Here is a 22,746-nt window from a genome sequence, read left to right on the forward strand (position 1 = left end):
TTCTTTTCCTATACAATTTAGATTCAGGTTTAATTCGTGTAAATTAGCATCGACTGAAATCGGTACTGGTGCCAATTAAAAGATTCCCATTTAAAATGTGTATTACATATTTACCTTAACGGGTGTAGTTGCGCCGATGAAGAAGCCCCAAGCTTGTGCAGTTAGACTCGCAGCGATGCTTACGATCATAAAAGAAATAACTCGATGAGCTTCTATCGGCTGTCCAGTTAAACAGTAGCTAACTGCCAAATACGTAGTCGCACAAGCAGCTTGAAAGGGTATTTCCACCAACAGCATGCTAATATAATATGGTCCTAACTGGTACCAACGATTGAAGTGTTCCCGCGTCAAGATCTGCATTTCTAGTGGAACTGGAAGAAAAATCAACCTTACTCAAACGTCGCACAAAGCTACTATAAATATATATCATATACGTATCATTCTTGTCCAGGGTATGTACTACATTTAAAAAATCGATATCTATAATAAATATACATATAGAGTTATTGTATGCATTTGTCTCCTGCAGATATTGACACGTATCTACTCAAGCGTCGCATGAGAGTCAATCTATATATAAATCGCAACCCCTGATACCGTGCTCAAAGTTTTGGTCCGAAATTCCTTTCGCGATTCAGGATTCATGAAAAGTGAGGAGTGGTGAATGAAAGTCCTGTTTTTATGCAGAGGTATAACGTGGAATCTAAATAGTTTCTTTCGGGGGGAATTCGCAAAGTCCCTGTACTTGGCCAGATTTCTTTACACGATCGTGTTTTTGCAGAGGTCCATTTTTTAACCCAATGGGAACTGAATATTTGACTTATTTACGTGGTAGATCGATTCTCCTTTTTAATGTTTGGACAATTATTATTCCCTGGATTAATATTTACTTTTGGAGGACGTTTATAGATTTAGCGAAGTAAATAGGATATAATTACATGCAAGAGTGACGGCCATTTTTCCCGTGTAAACCACCAGCAATAGCGATCCATACAGATAGGCATAATTCGCAAGTACACCATTGGCACGGTAACCGCTTCCTCTGTACAGGTAACCAAAGATTACGCCGATAAGAAGATGGCACATCAATCGAATCACCAACAGCGTATGATCTCTTTTCAAGGACATCAATTGACGTTTATAGAGAAGATAACACTGCGCTAGAAAGCCAGCAGATGACGGTGTTTCCTCTACGCCTGTAATCATAAATTACAACCCATCGGTAAGATTTTCTTCTTACAATGTAAATTACGGCCAATCAATTTCGTGATTGTTTTAATACTCGTCAAATATACTTATAACATGGCAGTAAAATATTTGTTCCCATCTTGGCTAAGTTCATGCTACAGCTCACAAAATTGTTTCGACGGTTCGTTTCATCGACCTCCATAAGGTTTGGTATATATTTTATTTTTTATGTAAAAATTGTGTCATTAGGTAACAAAACGTTTAAATTTCGGTGGCACCGACGGCACCTTATAACTGGGAATCCCTCTTAAAGCGATTGAGCAGTGGACATCGGAACGATCAGCGCGATAACGTTGTGTCGTCCCATCGGAAAAATGTTGAATATTTTTATCGTTGGACCCGTGCAACTCGAATAACTTGTGTATGCGAGTCTGGACCATATGCTTATCGGATCAAAAAGACATTGGATCAATGTATTAGGTTCGGTTTTCAAACTCGATAGCGACCGATCTTGATCATGCAGGAGGTATGCAGCGTGTTAACATCGGATTTATCGAACTTGTTAATTCGACAGATGTTATAGAAAAAACTAGCTTAAAGTGAAGTTAAACCCCCCTGAGATCGAATAAGACGCTTTTTTAAAGGATATTGGTCCGAACTGTCTGAAATTTGAGCACCTAAGAATTATCCTAACATCTCCAAAAAATTGATTTTTGAAAAAAAATTGTCTGGCTTATCGTTAGCCTAAGCCAGAACCAAAATGGTGTTCATCCTCTCATATTTCGATCAATATACAATTATTGAAAGCTCCGATATGAGAAACGAAAATATCTGGATAATTGACAATATATTTTTCTACCATGCGACGAGTAACGAACGTACACCTTTACTATAAAAATTAATATCGAAATCTTACAGTATTTTTCTTGCTTCGGAGCAGGTGAAATCTCCTTTTGATCCTTCCACATCTTTTGTACCGCCAGGACCAATTTGTCAACGGTAACTCCGTAATCGCCGATTGCGACTTCGAGCACTGCAATAAGATGTTTTATATGTATATAACAGAAATGCTTGATTATATTATCTCCAAACCTTTGTACCGGACAACAAAAGTTACTTAAATTTGTTATATTGGTCCAAATTTCTTGAGCAAAGAAGACAAAATTACATATTTTAAAAATAACGAACCATCTTCATTTTCAACTACCGCTAATTGGTCAAGGATATGGCTATACTTGATTTTTGATTCATTTCGTCTAGATTATGGTTTAATAACTTAAGAGAGGCCTACATGTAACAAGCGTGTGAACTTTTCAAAACATTCCTCTAATTTGTGCTAAGAAGCGAAAGCAGAAAAAAGAGCGGACACAAAGTGGATCGTTTTACTTGACTCTTAGTAAACTTCGATCCAAGACTGAATGCATTCTGACAATCTCCGTTAAAAATTCTGAAATTTCTTATCCACTTTATTTCCTTTATCACCGCCGGGCGGTGATACGAAGACATTCTTGTCCGCCACCGTCCATTATTAGTCTTGACGCGAATAACTTGACAATTAGAGACAACGGATGTCCACATCGGCGAGCAACATACTTCCAAGTACTAACGACTAGGCAACTATCTTCAACTCGATCGTTATATTAACATGCGACTGAAAGATACTGCTAATTTGAGGAACGACTTACAAAAATCAGCGGGGTTATGATACGGTGGGCAATGAGCGCCTATGGATGCTAAATGAGACACCAAAGATCGCACCGGTCCTCTGTAAATGCAATGGCCTTCGGCCACCGCGTACAGGCAGTCAAACATCTCAAAGATCAGAGCACTGGGCTGATGTATCGTGCAGACAATGGTGCGCCTTTCCGTTCTCGCTAATCTCTGCAGAAGAGCGATGCACTGTATGCACGAAGCAGAATCGAGACCTGGAACAAAGATATTCTTTTACTCCCTTTCTTTCGCTTCACCGCGTAAGCTTCCGGTTTAAACCATCAACGTGAGATCTCCAAATGGAGCGTTATCCTTTTTTTCTCCGAATCTTTTCATCCCTACGAATCCGACTCATTGACGATAAGCGGCACGAAATTCCCAAATTGAACGCTGGGCCTTATCTCTCGAAATTCGACGCGAATTGAACCTTTCTCGAATAGTTCGAATCGACCAGGGTTCTCAAGTCAATATACGTATTTATAAGGACTTATCCATTAAATGCTAATTCATAAAAGAACAACGAAGACTTGTCTCTGGTCAAGCTCGATACCAAAGATGCAGTAAATGTATACTTAATCTTTGAAGGCCGGGTGAAAGTTACACCAGTTGAAATAACCCAGACAGCGCAACAACGACTAAAATATGTCTAAAAGATGATGAATTTTCCGAAAAGTCATATTTCGGTTATAGCATGTAGTCGACAAAAAGAAGAGAAGGGGATGTCTTATGCCGCGAATTGTGGCATCTTTCGGTCAAGACCAAAAGATGACGATTTGTCAAGATCGGAAGATGAGAAAATTCGTACATCTTTTCGTCGACTTCGGAGGGTAGCTTTCGATTTTCTCTCCCTCTTCCCGGCACAGACGGTTACCTCTTGACGTGGACTTGAAACGGTGGAATCAGTGGAATCAGTGGAATCAGTGGAATCTCCTTCCGAAGGGAAGGGAATGGAATGGCACAACGATTTGAGGGGATGCGAAAGTGGCATCCGAGGGCTCGATCGTTCGTGAACCAAACGAAACCTCTTCGACGCCACTTTCACCCCACCTTAAAAGTAAAGGCAAGGATCCGATTCACGAGTTCATACGGATTGCTTTCGCATACAAATAAATTCGCATGAAAAATGTTACATCGTTTCGACGTCAATTATCAACGTTTGAAAGTCGTATACGAAACTGCCAACTTCGCATACGGAAGTTGATCGTATGAACTCGAGAAACGGGTCCCAGTAATGGGACTTATATACGAACGAACTAATATCCGGAGCTATAAGCTTCCATTTTTTAAGAACGTTCAAACATAAAACTACATCTATACGAAATGGCGTTGATGCTGCCACCTTTCGCTTACTTTCATATATTTTATAGATAATTTTTCACTTCCTGCATTAGGCATCCATACGGAGACATCTTTTAGATATTTCTTCGTCATGTCGAAAAGACGACTCGAAAAGGATAGCTTTTCGTCATCTTTCCGGTACATGTGCTGTCTGGGAAGTTTTAAAATCTGTTTCTATAGTGCATAAATATAGGGTACAAATTCGGCAGAATTGAGTAGAATGTTTCACTTCGGCATCGCGTATCTACTGTACATAATAATTGGTGGCACAACTTATATGTGCTTCAAATTGGATTGAATCGATATTTATTATTAGTATGAAACGATGTTAGATAGTTACAACGACAGTTTGATACGTATCATCAATTTTGGAAAAATGCAAGATGATCAATGAGATGTGTTTTAAATACTTCGCGTTCGTAGGAATGACGATAACGAGTAATCATTGTCTGTATAATTACCAGTCGTGGGTTCATCGAGAAATAATACTGAAGGATTGCTAACCAACTCCAGAGCAATGTCAAGCCTCTTCTTTTGTCCCCCGGATAATTTTCCGCATAATGTGTCATAACAGTGACTCAAGCCGAGCATCTCTAATAATTCCAAGACCTGTGAATCAGAATGGTTAATACATAAACTCCTCGATGAACCTTGTTTTCTTTGTGTTAAAATTAAATTTGCTTTGTTACAAAGGCATTACTTCGTGATCAATGATCTTTGTATTTTTTTCTAATAAAGCGTTACATGACACATTATGTTGATCGATATGGTTTTAATGTCGCTGTACGCGTTGTCGTTCTAAAGGATTACAATAAATAGTTTTAATTGTACGTTGCCATAACTACTTCTCAAAATTTCCATAGAAGCATTTCAATTTGTCCGTAAAGATGTACCCTGCGCAATAGTTATGCAAAAAGTAAGTATCGTTTTTTTCGAGACGTTGCTAATTATATGGGACACCCGTTTGTAGAGACTAACTTGAGTGTGTTTGTACGCAGAAGTGTTCTCGTATCCGAGCTTCAAATGGGCAGCTAACGTCATGGCTTCTCCAACCGTAAGTCGTGGTCTCAATAAAGAATCTTGTTGAATGTAACACGAAGTTCTTCGCCAACTTTCGCTGTGAGGTGCTCGAACTTTGCCATTCACCATAATTTCTCCTGTCACTCCTTGAACCCTACCAAGGAAACAGCCGATAAATATTCTCCGGTTAACGAAACTGGTTAATTAAATAATGGGCCCGTAGGTTATCCACGAGCCAAGGTAAAGTATCCACGCAACGTTCCTTCGGTAGGGAAAAACGGGTGGAGATGATAATAGAACTTAAGCGGTACGTATGAAATATATTATACGACTCTTGAAACCGCGCAACTACGTGACCACGAGTTGCTTAATTGATTTTACCGCAAACAAGGTCTAAGGCAAAGAACTATTCACCCTGGAGTTCTTTTATAACTCGATAACGGGAAATAAAAGTATTGGGTAGTAAAACTATGTACCCCTAGATAAATATTTAATAATTGCGAGAGTATTTCCTCTCTTTTTTAAAGATCTAGATGGCAATTTTACTCACTACTTTGCAATAAACTATGTCAAAGTCAGAAGCGTGCAGGAACGCCCACTGGCGGTGCGCTCGAGGGGTATGATTTCGTTTCGTTTGGGATGCATTCAAAGAATTATGGTCCCTGACAACTGTGAAACGTCTCTGAACGAGAAAATGTCGAAAATGTCGAAAATGTTTAACGTTTACGACCGTTAGAGCTTCGAGCTCGTACGAGTGGTACCGGAACTCAGGTGCCGTTGGGTGTTTGCTAAAATAAGCAACAGGGTGAAGCCTACTATTCTTTTCGTGAAACGTAATGGCTCCATAGCCCTAAGAACTAGCATCGGTACGAACCTCCGTTGAAAGGCTAGGGTTAAAAATTAGGACTCCTTTTCAAGTCAGAATTTTTCTCCTTCGCGCGTTATCGCATTTAGGAAACCACTCCACTCTTCGCGAGGAGACAGCCAACCGATACAAGGGCGACAAAAATTTATAAATAAATTGTCAGCGATAAAACGCCCAGGCCAGTCAGGACAGAAATTGACCCAAATGTATCGGTGCTTCCGATATGACGGGGTTTACAAGAGCCATAGTTTTACGAGGGTTCGGACGACCTTCTCCTGCCTGTACTTAGGGGAACGTGAAAGTGGAGTCTTAGGGGTCAATCGTTCATGAAACATTTCTCCCAATTGGGTGTACCAATTTCTTTCAAATTTTACCACATCAATAAATAAGCCCTAAGGTAAGTCTTGAAACTCGCGTGATTTCATTTGTTATTAAAATTCTTGAAAATAGCTATAAACGTATTAACTTAAAATTGAAATTTCATGAGTTTCAGAACCTTCCTTGTAGCCTCCATATTCACATAGTCGAGTTTGAGACAATTCGATACACCCACTTCGGAGAAAATTTTAATGCTACTTTCACATCACCTTGAAAAACCCAAATGAGAGATATTTAGACTTATTCGGATGAAATGAAAATCCGGTCGAGACTCTCCGGAATGGCGGTGGAGGGTATTGAACATCGTCAATATTCACTCTAAGCCCTGGCAATACATATCTGATATTCAAACGGTTCGTTTTTCACGCCGAAGGGCATTGTCAAATATTCGTACTTTCCATTTCGATGAATTTTTACTATTCTCTTTCTGTACCGACAACGAAACAGGATATAACTGAACTAAGTTTATACATCTTGTGCAAGAAAGTGAATAAAGTAAGTAGCTGTAAAGGTATTTCTTACGGTTTTCAATTATTATCTCCTTATCGTTTACGTAATGACCGATACTGCAGTGAAATGAACTGATTGATATAAAAATACATCTTTAAAATACCACTCGATGACTACTATATTTACGTAGTTATTAGTAATATCGCATGTTGTTACCGAAAAAGGTAAGTAAAAAACCATGCAACGTGTAACCGAATGAATTGTACGGAATATTTTAATTAACTAATTTATAGTTGCACAAGAACATTACTCACGTGAAACCGGCTAAAACGTTCAATAAAGTAGATTTCCCTGCTCCAGAGGGTCCCATTATTGCTGTCAATTCACCGGCTTTGAAAGCCCCACTTACTCCGTGAAGGATTTCTTTGGTATCTGAAATAGTTGAATGAAATGACTGATAACTTGACTTTCATTACATACATATATTCTGTTTTTAATCAATCACGAGGCAGGGAAAAATGAATGCGACGCATGAGACTAGAATAAAAGCGTATTCATTGTGTTATTACGTATTATTCGCATATTCTCGTACGATATAACGAACTATAGGACAAATGTTGATATCGATGTGAAAAACAAGCAGATACGTGTTTTATAAAAACAATGTCATGTATAATGGATGTTTAAGTAGAACGTCATCCGTGATGCATGAAAGATCTCGTAAAGATGTTTCGTGGATCAAGTTAAGTACAACATGAATCATACGAAGAATATTACTTTCGGTATTTTCTTTGAAATTAAATTTTCCTAGAACTCGGAATGTGAAGTACGTATAAAACGCGCTGAAAAGAGGTAGATGCAGGAGAATTCCAGAATTAATTAGCTATTTTAAGTAGGGAATGTTATGTTATATAACACAAAGATATAAAAAGAAACGGCATTACAATGAAAATATGCTACTGCCGATTGCGTAAAATATTTTCATTCATCTTTTTTTATAATTTTTCACCATAAATGTTTAATAGACCGAATGAATCCGAAAAATTATTGCATTGATCATACTTTCGTTTATTTATTACACGATGTTACCGGTAGAGTACCGTTGTTACGTGGTTAACGAAATACCTTTAAGGCTCCTACGCCTTACAGCCGATTTTATTATCGCATTAAATTGTGCAACTAGTTAAGGAAATGGTTTGAGTAATATAGAAATAACATTACTTGATTTTAAAATTAAACCACTTGCTAAAATTGGGTCTGGAAAAATTTAGTTCTGACTTCTCTTTATCCGACACTGTAATGTTGCATTTCTAAAGTATTCAACATTGTTCGAGCTAGGTCCTGAAACTTTTCATTTTCGATTCTAAGCCTCCAAGAAGCGTCAAACAACGAAAACGTGCACGAACCACGCCGTGGTTGGTTCGAGTCCGTGATAAATAAATAAATTTTGCAGAGTTTCAGAACCTACTTTAGGGTGGTAAAATTTGAAACGAATCGGTACATCCAATTCGGAGAATACTTTGACGAACGATTGAATCTCTCGGTACACGTAGGCTGACCATTTAATATCATCTTAAGTTGTCTACAAGGTTAGCCCTGCTAGAAGGAACCAGTTAATTTTATTTACATTTTTTATATGCATCGTACACTAGGAACGTTACACTTAATTCTGTCTTTAAATGATACTCAACTTTACGAAAACTTTATGTAGAATATTTAATGCGTAAGTTGGCCGAGGAAATCCGTAAGAAAAAGTCATTTGTCAAACCGGACTTAAGTTCAAGGTTAAAGTCTGTTTCAAATTCAAGACTAAGATACAGTTTTAGACGGACCCTTACGTCACAGAAAATAAATGACTTGTTTGCGACTTCCATTACGGTAACCTCTTGTTGCACTCATGTCACGTCGATGTACGTGTAGTCACGACGTAACACTTTATCAAGGAAATGGTTAAGTAGTGGGAATTTAATGCTAAGCATGCGATGCTATGGTACCGATGATGTCAGTATCAAGGCACCTACGATCATCTTAATCTTTCTCCGAATTGCGAAGCTTTGCCCGCGTTGATGAAAACGGCACAATTTTTAAATTCCTTGGAGTCGATCGAACTACCAAGCCCGGTCAAAACGATTGGCTTCGGATGGCCCGTCACAGGTAAAACAAATCCCCCGGTAGTTCTAGGTGTAACCTCCGCTATGCATTCCGTTTGGGGAACGCGATCGATCGGCCGTGCTCCAAATGGTTGTTACAGGAAATTTATGCACATATTATGCAGGGAAAAATAGTACAGGATTTTTCGACTCCTCTTTCAACGAGGATAGCGCTATATAAACCGTCACTATCACTTCCGTTACACCCTGTCCACGTTTATGACAGATATCTTATATACGTACAATATATATCTTGTTCCGCATGGGTATAGGCATTGGCACCGTCGTTTACAATTTTACAATTACGCGTACTCTAACGCAACAAATATGTCACGATATGATATTTCCAGTAGTTATTGCAATTTATAATTTATATCTTTTTCGCTGAATAATTTTCCAATAGAATATTGACGCGATGTATAACGTGTATTTATTATTATTTGCATTACAGGTTCCTTCGACACTTGGAACGGAAGCCTTAGATTCGTCCTTTGTTAGGAACTTTGCAGAGGGACCCAACCTTTATAGTTTTGTCTTTATATTTTTCCATCAGAATTTCACTTTCGCAAGTCTTGCTTCCCTTCTCTTCTAGCCAACTCTTTGCGTACATACGAAGCAATACCTGTCAATGTCAAACTGCAATCTGTAGCGCGCTTTTCTTTCAAATGTTTCGCCAAGAAAATAGACGGATGGCGCTGTTTCCAGCATACGCGAAGCTTCCACTCCATCTAATCCTCTTTGACACGAATCCAGTGGGATTTTGCGTCTCGACAAAAGCGCAGGGTTGCGCAGTGACGCGTCATACGAGTAAAATACTTAAGGGAAGTATTTTACGGAAAATCCAAGTAAAATGTCTAATAAATTACACGACAACGATGGCGGGACTGTAACTTGACTTTTTCAAAGCGGTCAAAGTATACATCACTTGTAAATAAATATTTTAATAAAAAAAAAATAATAAAAATAATGACAAGTAGGAGTAAACCATTAAAAAGATCCAGGCTTCAACATTCCATTCAGTTTTCCATGCATTCGATGGAAGATTGCGTATTTTAAGCGTATTCGGAATGAGAACTGCAGAAACATAAAGACCCATGTGCATCTACTTTACATGACGTATAAAATTTGTTAAGTAAAATACGTAGTAATTTAATGTTAAAAAGGACATATATTACCTAGAGTATTTTGCTTATCCAACCCTGCAAGGACGCATCTTGCATTCTAGTCGATAAGAGTATCAGCCGATCACCGACGTTTTCAACTTACTTCAAATGGACTATACGACTGGTTAACGACGTCACATTACGTGGCGTTCGGATATAACTTAGACGATTTGATCTCGAATTCTGGCGTAAGAGATTTCTAAGTTAAACGAGATGACCCGAGCACCCTGGATGGCGGAATCTGCGGAGAGTGAGAACCCGAGGAGGGATTACTACAATTGAGCCGCGAGGGAGGGGCGAGGGTTCAGGTGTCGCGATAACGCACTTAGCGCCAGTGGGTCGTCGAACGCGAGGGGTGCTGACGTCGAGATTCTTCGCCACTTGTGAATGGTCGGCTACGCGTAAATCTAATCCGTTTCGCGATGCCGAGATTTCGAGCTCAGCTGTTCGAGGAGGGGGTTGAAAGTCTTATTCTACCCGGTTAACCGGGTTCACCGGATCTAGGCTTTGAATTCACGATGACGGTTAATGTTCGATTCGATCGGGGATGGGATTCGTGAAATAAGATGTTAAAATGAAAATGAAGATGGGCCGAGCTTGCGAAAGATCCTCTACTTGTCTCGAACCAAATTCTGGTTCCAACGATTCTGGCAATTTTTTTAACAAAAGCCTAATTTAGATAACCAACGATCCAATCGAGGTCGGGGGAACTGGGCATAAAACTATCGTTGCTCGATTCCCTCCTGTAATACCCCGGGTCATACGTTGCTTCTTGTACGTCATATTACGCGAGGTATGACCACGTGATTTATTTAACCGGATGAACTGCACGATGTGGAAATCGCGTTTCTTTAATTCTCAATATAATTCCTTCAAAACGCGTGGTTAGCATTTTCGATGAAATTGTAATTTTGCACTTTGTGCTCTCGTCCTTTCAAACTACTAAACTACCAGAGTATGTCCTGCTAAGGACGTAACCTCCGTAACCACGGAACGGGTGATACTTCATCGAAGTCATACGGACCCATAAGATTCGTTACTTTACCTGGTATCAAGTTGCGAATACTCCATAGTTTCACCCTGAAGCGAATATCTACGAAGGCTAGATTGATTTCCGGCCTCTTTGGAAAGGAATGTTTCTCTTGCTTGAAATAATTATTGTTCCTTATCGCACATGCAGTGCGAATGTCACTATGGCTGCTAGGATCACCTTGGCAGCAGCTCAAGGACGATTTGGACTGGGTAGAATGCGTGATAGTGCGCGTCGCCATTATATGACTCGTAAATCAGACCGTAATCTTCCAGTGGGCACACCTATGGATGAGTGGGCCTAACTCGTATAAAAAAAGCACATCACTGGGATCTCTTCGCAATTTTTTTCTTTCGATAATAGGGCTCTTCGGTAGGCCGAACGGTTCCTTGTTTTCCTTGCGGAGACGATTCTTGCGAGAAAACCTGGAACAAGAAAAATAAATTTAATAATGCGGTATTAAAATATACGAGGGTAATTGGGACGAATGGAACAGATCCAATTGAGATTTTAATACCTTTTAATCCTAACATCGAGATTCGATTTTTAACGCAAATCATTGATCGTGACTCTGGTTTATTCTACTTAAAGAACTAATTTTGAGTTTACCAACGAGTACTCCTAGCATCGTTATACGTGAAAACTTAGTCATCTCTATCGTAACGTGCACTTATTGAACGATGAATTTTCTGAGCGATACAGATTTCCAGCATAAGTTAAGTTTACGGTAGTCATTCACGGAATGTTTGATTTTCAACGCATGTAAAGCGTATGTAAAATTGCCAATTTCTGACCGGTACAGGATAGTATCTTTTACCTACTTTGCACATGCGTATTTCGAAAAAGATCTTTCTTGTACAGCTACGTCTGCACTCTTCAATTAATAATTATTTTCCTCGATGATTAGTCTCGTAAACCGTACTTTTGTCCAATATTGTTCCATGTAGAAATTTACCATCAGCGAAACATTGGCTCAATAGTGAAAATGGTTAGCGCAATCTTGATTGCCAAGCGTGGCCTACTGTGGAAATGATAACATCAGCGGATCCTTGCCCCAACTAATTTGCCTTTATTGGGCCAATATTTCTTAAAAATAGAAATACGCTAAGTAGAGCGATACCCCAATGCTGAGCCTAGATTGGGCCAATATTGGGTATTTATAGATTAAACAAATTAATTTTGTAATAATAACGTTTGTTATATTTGTGTAATAATGAGAATATTTTCACACGGTCTTATTTTAATTAGTGATACATTGTTAATTTATTCCCAAGGTATGGTGTGGTGCGTGCTAGACCTTCCCCCTTCTATCCTTCTTTTGCTTGGCTGTCGTTGGTAGTAGGGCACATCTTGGGGTAAAGTTGAGTATCGGCATCTAGAACGATAAACCAGCACAGCATTACGATTTTAATTTCGAAAACGGTGACGGGCCTTATGTACAAACTACTAACCATACCACTTGCGAGAAAGTCCGAAGCCACGGGTGCCATCTACCAATCCCGTTGGAACCAATGGTGGCAAATGCCAAGTAATACGGCAGTGAGCCGCAGTTTCCGAAGACGTGCTCGTTAAAAAAAGGTGAAACTTAGAACCGACCTGCTGACGCTACTCCGAAAAATAGGAATAAATTAAGGTCGGTTTGCAACATTTAAAAAGAAGAATGAATGCATACGAGGATGTCAAGAAATATCGAGCTATTTCACGACGAGATAAATGTAATACCGATTCTGAAAATAAACAGTTAACCAATGAAGAATGTGCCAATGATACCAGTGACCAATTTATAATGAAAAGAAACTTACCTTCGACGTTTTCGTGCACCTTATCGGACTTTTCTTGCTCCGAGGAATCAAACAATGTCGAAAATAATTATTGTAAGCCCCCCTGCAACTTTGACAGCCACGTTAAAGGGATAGTATGCAAGTGATAAAATAGGATCGTGGGCATTAAAGCACTTTAAAACTTTAAAACATGAAACAATTAGTGATCTACTTGTAGTTCTTAGAGAGCTCGGTCATATAAACCTCCCGAAAACAGCGAAAACATTGTCGGAAACTCCAATTTTGAACAAAAGAATATCCAAACATCGGTCGTTATTGGGCTGAGTGTACCGATGGTATTTTTAACATTAGGCCAAGATAATGCGGGGAGGCTCAATTATCAATATTGGCCCAATGTTGAAACCACGGTCAATATCGATGGAAGATCGAAATTTCTACAGCTAAGAATTAGTATTTTTAGAACGTTTAAATGTAAAAGCAAAATATAGGATATAAATAGTGGTTCATTAAGTACACAAATTCACGGCAATTCTGTACTTGGCAAGATTATCTAACATATTTTTTAGTAGAGATTACGTTACTTTGATGCATTTACTTATATGTACCGTTAAAATCATACCCGACACCGAAACTCGCCGTAATTCTTAATTTAATTACTGTTGCTGCAATCAGATTCTTATTTTAGCTTTAAAAACTGGACACAACGGAGGACACTTTTGGTAAGAATGGGAATGTACATCGAAGAAACGACCGGAAAGTGTAAAATTGAGTTTAAGACTGACCCGCTGCAGTCGTACATTACCATAGCCGGCACGTATGTGAATATCCGTCTTGAGGAAATATACATGAACAAACAGTCAAGGGTCACAAGCTATTGAAGATGTCCTCAAATGTATCGACACCACGGAAGGTAAACGACGGCTCGCTCGTTTTCTGGCTCTTTAAAATTAACCCGCTTTCAAATGAACGTACCAACGTTTCAATTTGTTACTAATTTCTTAATACCAGCGTAAATAGTTGTCTAAATTATTACAGGTAAATTAAAAGAATCATTTGCCGACTAATGCACGCTCATGCGCGGGTGTTGATACAAGTTCAATGGAAATATAACACACACATGCCATACCACATATCTCATACATACCAACATGACGTGAACTTCGTCGTAAAACCTACGAGGTGAAACACGTCGAGAAATGTTATCAACGTCGGTAAAATAGATTCTTATAAATACCTGCGTTCCCGACGTTCGTATTTATATCGACAGCTACGTCGAATCATATTGGATAATATACTAAATGGCATGCTTCGTATTTTGTTTCCGTTGTTATTTTGTTTACTTCACTAGGGCAATAAGGATTTTGTTCATGATTGCAATATTATTTACTAGGAACAACAAACTGTACATTGCTCATTTTATCGAGTGGTGACAATAACGTTTTATCGGCTATTGCTACAATTTTATTTGCTAATTTAGTAAGCATTTTTTCTAAAAGAAGTTCTGCTCCGGGTACATCTATGTTTCGTACAATTGCAAACATTTTGGCTATCGGTGCAATTATAACTTTGTTAGCAATACTGTCCTCTGTTATGAATTCAAACATTTTTTTTACGCGTGTTTTGAACCATTTTTAACCATGTCAAATTATCATTTTCTGTTTAGTCAAATCTCATGCTTGTCTCTTATTTTGCTTTTCATGGGTGGTTATTTCGAAAACGTGAATCGTTCAAACATTTCGTCTGTATACATTATATCCATAACGTTAATAATGAACAGTAATAAATAACACTTAACGAGTAGATTATGAAAAAGAAAAGAAATTTATTCTTTACGTCGCAGAATACCGAAGAGGTATAGCATTCAGATGTAGGGTATTATTAGAAGTTAAATAATGCATGTTCTACCAGGATCGGTTTTTTTCGCGAATCTTTAGATAAATATCGCCATTGGATGAAAACAATCAATCGAGTGCATTTAAATGATGCCTGAGTCGATATTATCAAGTAGTTGTACATTTTTATGTACATATTCCACTGTCAGCAAGAAATGAGATCAGGGACGAAACTTATAATCGAATTTTAAATCTTCCTTTACTCAATGACCCGAAATCATACTTGGACATAAGTTCTTTGTTATATAAAATATCGAAATCGACAATAACCAGAGAAAATATTTATCTCAGGAATTTTGGACAGGATTGAAACAAGACTACCGATAACCAGATATAACCTCACTTTTCCTTGGATCGAAATCGTAATTGGGTAGAAATTCATTAATATTTAACATATTAACCATTGGTAACCACCGAACTTTTCTCAGAAAGCTGAATCGACCTAATATCAAAACCGATAATCGGACTGTAATCCTTATCGTCGCAAAAATACTTTCGGTGTATAAAATTTGCGCCAAATGCGTCCTATTAAAAACGTCCATTTTTCTTGGTCTAACAAACATGAAATTACCGTGAGACGTTCATTGCGCTATGGGAAAGCTTCCACTGTCTCGATACGTTATTTTAAGTTTAAAGATAAAATTGATAACGTTTGTTCCAATTGCCCCGTATTACATATGACCTCGGTCTCCCCTAGTACAGTAATGATATTCTTCGAAAAAGTGTTTTCCACCACGATGACTTCATACACCATAAGCATCGTAGAACTGCCACGTTATTACATCCCTCGATCTAACGTTCCATTTTCGAAGATTCTCCAAATCCGAGGGTCTGGTCATCCGGGATTTTTAAATCATCCGATCTTACGTCCGTGTATCCAATTTTAAGCCACGAATAACGAAAAAGACGTATTTACGTATGCCGGAGAAGATAACCGATAGTCAGTTAGCGATTGTTAACATTTAATGTAAGTTCAAGTCATAATTAAGTAACAACGCCGTTCGGAAAATAACGCACATAATTTTATCATATCCTGAGCTGAAATACGTATAACGATTGGATTTTTCTTATCGTGTCTTTCGGTATAATCATTGGTATTAATTCTTTATTATCAGTCGTTGCTTCGCGTACAACCTCTTGACAGGGACCACTCCGTGAATCTATTAGAAGTATTCTTTGCCGGTATTAGGAAAAAATGCATTTTCTACCCAGTATGTGTATATCTAAAGTAGCGAATGCGAAAATACATATTATACATATTTGGGGACATTATCTGGGTGATTAGCAATAAAGGGAGGGGTTAGCTGCGAGGTCCTCCCATGTAATGCGCGAAAAATTGACATTCAAAGCGAATTTAACTACTTCCGGCAATCTAAATGTTTCTTGCCAAAGAAATAAAAAAAAAAGCACAAAATTGCTCTCAACTGGTGAAAATCTTAATAAACGTTATATTCTTTTCGGATAAAATGTTGTATTTAATTCAAACGAGAACACGCTAAATATCTCTTTTCATGAGATTTTTATCTCGTCTATCATAGATGGTTTAAGTTTTCTATACTTATCCTACTTTATACGTCCAGTACAAGTATACCGTGCTTCGCTGTACCTGAAAATGTATTATAATTTTCATAGTGGTTAAAAATGATGGTGCATGGTCATTGGCAAAGGCTAAGAACTGTTAAATATTTTATATGCATTAATAAATAAGAAATATTTTTAAATCAAAAGTGGATATATAAATCTCATCTATAAATTATATAGATATGTATGACATATATCGAGTAGCCACGTACATAAAATGAACTTTATATTTACAAAAGACATTTTTTTCAGACGGATGATCCACGATACGTTTCCATTGTACGTATTAGCTTCATTTGGGCGTGTAATATACAAATATTTTACTTTGTGCAATGCCTAGGATAGTTCGTGTATTATCCAAGAATGAAAAATCTCGATAGGATAAAAGAGACGGATAACAAAGCAACGCGAAACTATGCGCCCATGCGTGAAGGTCGACAGAATGATGACTAATGAGTATCGGTGATAAAGCTCTCTTAGGTTCTGTCAAAGTCCAAGTTCGCCAGCGTTATCGCTGAACCAGAGTCAAGGACAGTCAAAGCGCATGCATGGCTGGAAATCTCCGATTATTAAAGTCGTGTCAACGTCGGTCATATTTGTCGAAGTCTAGACTAAACCGTATTTATTACAATATGATAAAATGTGTACTTTCATCTTCTTATTTTATTTCGATGCATTAAAAATACTGTACGAAGTATAATATAAAGACCCCCTTCCTCCGAGTATACAAGATGTCCCGTAGTATCTATTATGGACACCCGGTATATTATGTTATATATCGCAATGCACGATCAAACTATAATCGATCTATATGAGATATGTACAGAAATAATAAGTATGTTATAATATATATTATGTACGTTAACGTTTTAACCATCGAGCCCTTTTGACGTTTGGTCGAAATTCGTCCCCACGTGCAGGCAACGGTGGACAGAATGTTAGGGAGATTATAACGACAGCAATGATATAATTACGGTACTCCTTCTGTTTCAAGCGAAACAGTTTTTCCATTTTTAACAAATCTTTTGCATATAATACTTCGAAATTGTATAAACTCTCTCGTAATATTTCGATTGAAAGTAAAAGAACTGTGGATACCTGAATACGAAGGCAGCGAGCACAAGGGTAACTCTAAGTGAATACTTAGCGGTATCAACTGTAAGGATCTAACCAACGCATTCACCGATACATGTCTCTCCCGAGTCAACGGAAAAATGAAACGAGGGACTCGTTCGGAAGAGCCACCACCGCTCTTTCCTCGAGCGGCGTTCATAATAATAAAGGATGACGAACATCGCGATATATCTACACTGAAATTGGCTTGAGAAATTGAGTTCGTGGATTGCGTACTTACCCAGGCACCGCACGAAGTGGAATATCCGTATAATACATTTAGAAAAATAAAAAGACACCTCGTGTAACCTAACATTTTCAACGCATACTTAATGTCAATATGTTCTAAATTCCAACTTGATAGAACTGGTAATGTCGTCCATACTCTGATTTTTTATTTGCTTCCTCTTTGACTTTTCCCCACTATGTAAATTATGATGCATCCCGGGCACCGTATGAAATATAATATACTTATTGTGAACGTTTAAATTAGGACATAGGCATAGAAAACTTAGATCGTCTATGGTATGCATTATAAAAATATCCCGTGAATATATATGTAAATCTTTTTCACGCCAAAAACATTGCAGTAGCAAAGAAATGTTCGTCCCTGTACAGTTTGAATACAAATCGAAATAACGTTTAATTTCAAGTGTTTCAACTTCAAGAGGATTATTCCGAATACGAGACACGGTAGGTACCGGTAAACTGATTACTACGTCATGCAAACATTGACAGATTACAGGTTTTTCAACTAATGTCAAGAGATATCAAAGAGAACGGATACGGATGTATACATACGTTGCCGATGAATACAGGAATTGGACATACCACTTTTGAACGTTCCAAATGGGATCGAGAGCGAATGAATTATACTTACCCCCGACGATCGTACCCAATAGATGCTGGTTAACAAGGAGAACCAAGCGATCGACGATATGCTATTGAATTCTCCTTTATTAAATCAATTTTCTTTCCGAAACAACCAGTGGTATATAATGCTTTCCTCTTGAAATGGGCTGGGAAGCACAATTCATATCGGATTAAATGTTGTAATTAACTTTACTTTTCTTTACGCGAGAGTTTCCCATTTTGCGCATAAACTTGAACGCGGATATTCCATGTGCAAAGTTCAACGATATAATCATTGTCTATTATTCTCGGCATTCAATGTCTTTTCTTCGCAACTCGTTCCTCACGGTGTCTACATGAATTATTTGCATTTCTGAAGTTTGTATTCAAACGAACGCTCAAACTCATAAACACTTGGAAATGAATTACGCTCCAATCTATTTGAACCTGATTCGCTCGTTACGCACATTGTTATGTCTCGGACAAAAACGTTCGAAGCTTGAATGGTTTGTAATGCCGTGAGTGACTGACGTTAACCTCATCGGAACCGGACGATTCTACTAGTTGTACGAACAAATGAAAAGCAATCAACGATAGAGGCATAAATTACTTTTTCTTTCTCTCGTTGGCCAGCAGCATCGGTATACCGGAACATCTCTGAAAATCGCTGAAAGTTGCTGTCTTTTTCAAGTCATCCTTTCGACACGACGAAAAGATATCTAAAAGATGTCGCTGTATGGATGCCCAATAGAGAAAGTGAAAGGTGTCTAAGATGTCAGAAAGTAAGTGGAAGATGATCGCATCAGCGCCACTTCGTTCAGATGTAATTTCATGTACGGGTATAATTTCAAAATTGAAGCTTTTTATTGAAAGACAAACTCAATTTCCGATGCGGACGGATCGCTATCATTTGCCATGTCATTTTTTTTTATCATTCAAATTTGTATAGTTCGCGTCTTGCTGTTGGTACCCTGAGAGAAATGCGTGATGTTAAAATAACATTGTGCCCACGGTTGGCAATTTTAGGTTACACTTACTATAATCTTAGTAATCGTTACAAAGCTACGTTCGTTATGATTGCGAGGTTTGATAGTAAAGGGAACTGCATTAACCAAAAATATAGTAATTCATGCTGGAATATTCGCCGTTCCCTCAAATATGATAAAAAAAATGTGTGTAACCAAAATATATTTACCGTTATTCGAACATTAGATGAAATATGACTCTAATATAAACTTCTTAATGGTCTCGCTATGATGAAAGAGCCTTGCCGATTAGTTTCGACGGGACCGATAGATGTCACCGGCCTAGCTCTCTAGCAAGCGGTCCAGCCAGTGGTTCGTTCGTATATAAGACCTGTTACGTACTGATCTTTACGTTTTCATCGTAATGCCCCCTTCCACTGTTTTAAATGCCTACACTCCAGGTTCACGTCAAGAGGTAACCGTCTTGCCTCCGAGAGTGAGTGTTGGAAGAAGGAGAGATTATGGAAAACTACCACTCCGAGGTCAACGAAACTGCATCGAACGTAAGCCAACGAAAAAATTTCTGAATTTTCTCATCCTTTAATCCGGGCTGAAAGATGACGAATCGTCATATTTTAGTCTGAACTGAAACACGTTAAAATATGTAGCATAAAGACATCGTCTTTTTTTTTTGTCGACTACATATTACGACCAAAAGATGACGTTTTGAAAAATCCATAATCTTTTAGACATTATTAAGTCATCGTTGGGTTGTCTGAATAAGAGGGAATGAATTTTATCAATTCTTTTAACCGCGTACTCGAAGAAAAACAGCTAATTCCGTACCGTTACTATAAAGTAAATTAATAACGAAAGAAAACGCTGAGGTTTTCGTGAATTGGGAAGTTTTCATACAACTTCCGGTGAGCCCTTGACTTGATAAGTTTATCATCATTTGCTGTAGATAATTAAAAAAAGCTTTTGAGTTTGCAAAACAAAAAGTTAGAGATTGACGTGATATACGAAAGAATACATTATTATATAGAATGACGTACGGTTATATATAATATTTTTCTCCGGATTTTAATGTAAAGATAACCCCAATTTTCTGCTGACATTTCATACATGAAAATCGACAAAAAGAATTAATTAGTAAAAAACCTATTTCAATGTGTACGGGTTTTTGCCGTTCAGACGTTAAAATGCAGTTGCACGTATAAATTCCACGTTTTTCTTTTTTTTTTTCCCTATTAGCCGGTTTTCCGGTTAAAGAGTCCATTTATATGTGCGCAGCATACAAATTTTGAAGCTCTGAATACTGCCCCCTAACTTGAAGCGGTGATACGTATATTGTAAGGTACATGCACTGAATTTTGAGTCAAGTACTGAAAAAATGAACCAAAAAGAGGCGACAATTAGACACGAATTCAAATAGGATCGCAATACCGTTGAACTCCATGACGCGATCAATTGGTGTTAAATCTTCAATTGTCGAAATATTTCATGAAGAATTTCCCTTACACGCGATATATAGTTTACATAAATTTGGGAATTAATCGGATTGGGAATTTTGCAAAAAGTTACAACTGTATCAGGCATTTGTTGTCTAAAATTTCTTGCTACCCCTGTTTTTTATTTTCTACGTGGAATATACGGATATTGTACTTTGTGCAGTGCCTGGGAAATAACGTATATTACGTGATGCATTGTACCTACCCAACCGTTGCACAAGATCGATAAATGGCACACACAGTGTTTCCTGCAAGTGATACAGATACGAGTTCGTTTGAACATACGATCCGTTGTTGCCTTTAAAGAGACGTAAAAGTGGCACCTAAGAGGTCAATCATTTATGAAACCTTTCTTCCGACTGGGTGTATCAAATCGTTCGAAATTTTACCACGTGCGTATGGAGACCTTAAGGAAGATTCTGACATTCATGAAATTTAATTTTTTTATGAGAAATTAAAAACAATAAGTATTATGGGTGCCAAGAATTATATTTCGTTTAAATGAAAACATTTGTTCTTGGGTTAACTGCATTCTCGTTCCCCCGCCTGTAACGGCCGCATTTATTTACAGAAAATATATTTTTTTTTCGATCAAACTTTTTTCTCAAGATGTGCAAGTTTGAACCGTGCTGCCATACTTTGACATAAATCAGTGGTCTATCTTTCTCTTTCTCAGAATGAAAAGAGAACGGATCTTCATTCGGCACTTAGGTTAAGATAAAACATATCTGACGTGTAATTTCCGTTAAGCAGTACATTCCACCTCCTATTACGCGCGCCAAGGTTGCAAACCGTCAACTACTTTCCAATCGACATTGCGAAGTTATTTGAATGCACTATTAACTCTATTTCATATGATTTCTGTCAATCGTTTCATCTCACGTTCCAACTACCATTTTCTTCGTGCTAAAATCTATTCCATCATAATCAAGTTGGAGACAAGCTCTCAAAAACTAAAAATAGTGGAATATAATTTCATCGAGGCGGCCGATTATTAACACCAAACGTACCGACAATTTATAACCTCATTGCCAATACCATTTAAAAACTGTCATTTGATCGGATAGTAGGAGGTTTAGAGTTAAATCGCCTCATGCATTACTTCGATTCTGTCATATCCAAGTTCGATTGACATACCGTGGGTACAGTAAACATTTAAAATGTGCATCGAAGGAACGCGTTCGCGCCCAAACCATGGCATGTGTTGCTTATATGCAGTCGTCGGTCATAATTGACTCCCGTGTCACTGAACGTCTCAATTGAAATGAGAAATTTCTCGGTAATGGCGAATTATACAGATGCAATAGCTGACATTTAGAAGAACTTTCGCTTAAATCGCATCTTCTTTAAAGAAAAAGAATTGTGAAACTCTAAAACCAGTTCGCCATTATTTTATACATACGCATTGTCAAACTCATTGCATTACCGTCGTATGTTCCATCGAAATCATTTCAAGTAATTCTATCAAAAACGTATTTTTCTATAACAACCTACCCTACATACTTACATAGAATAAAGTATATTTTCATGTATATATGTGCTCTATTTATGTATATTCCGTAGACTACGTAAATAAAATACAAAATGCTATCCTAAGCACTTCACCACGTTTTATTCAAACTTGTCGATTAAAACATTATTTATAAGATTGCTGAAATTATTTGGCCGGAATGTAAAACAGACGGTAATTTAATGAATTTGACAACGTAGCGGGGTCTCGGTGGTCATTTCATGAAACGCCTAGTCGCTTTATAAAATG

General features: G+C 37.8%; 1 protein-coding gene across 2 annotated transcripts in view; it reads right to left on the reverse strand.

Annotated features, from left to right (window-relative positions):
• LOC105704084 (ATP-binding cassette sub-family G member 1) overlaps positions 1-22,746 on the reverse strand; it is a 28,071-nt gene that overhangs the window by 3,860 nt on the left and 1,465 nt on the right. Inside the window, exons 1-9 of one of the 2 annotated variants that reach the window (XM_012432978.2) lie at positions 17,645-17,744; positions 11,308-11,717; positions 7,264-7,381; positions 5,215-5,410; positions 4,698-4,845; positions 2,874-3,113; positions 2,105-2,221; positions 939-1,196; positions 115-371 (exon numbers count right to left, since the gene is read on the reverse strand). In XM_012432978.2, the coding sequence (XP_012288401.1) occupies positions 115-371; positions 939-1,196; positions 2,105-2,221; positions 2,874-3,113; positions 4,698-4,845; positions 5,215-5,410; positions 7,264-7,381; positions 11,308-11,533 (1,560 nt within the window). In that variant the 5' untranslated portion in view covers positions 11,534-11,717; positions 17,645-17,744. Of the gene's footprint in view, positions 1-114; positions 372-938; positions 1,197-2,104; positions 2,222-2,873; positions 3,114-4,697; positions 4,846-5,214; positions 5,411-7,263; positions 7,382-11,307; positions 11,718-17,644; positions 17,745-22,746 lie in introns of those variants that run through there. The other variant, XM_012432977.2, reaches the window with a different exon arrangement.

This window comes from Orussus abietinus, unplaced genomic scaffold, assembly GCF_000612105.2.
Source record: "Orussus abietinus isolate OABI.00-Male unplaced genomic scaffold, Oabi_2.0 scaffold84, whole genome shotgun sequence".
Classification (NCBI taxonomy): Eukaryota; Metazoa; Arthropoda; class Insecta; order Hymenoptera; family Orussidae; genus Orussus; species Orussus abietinus.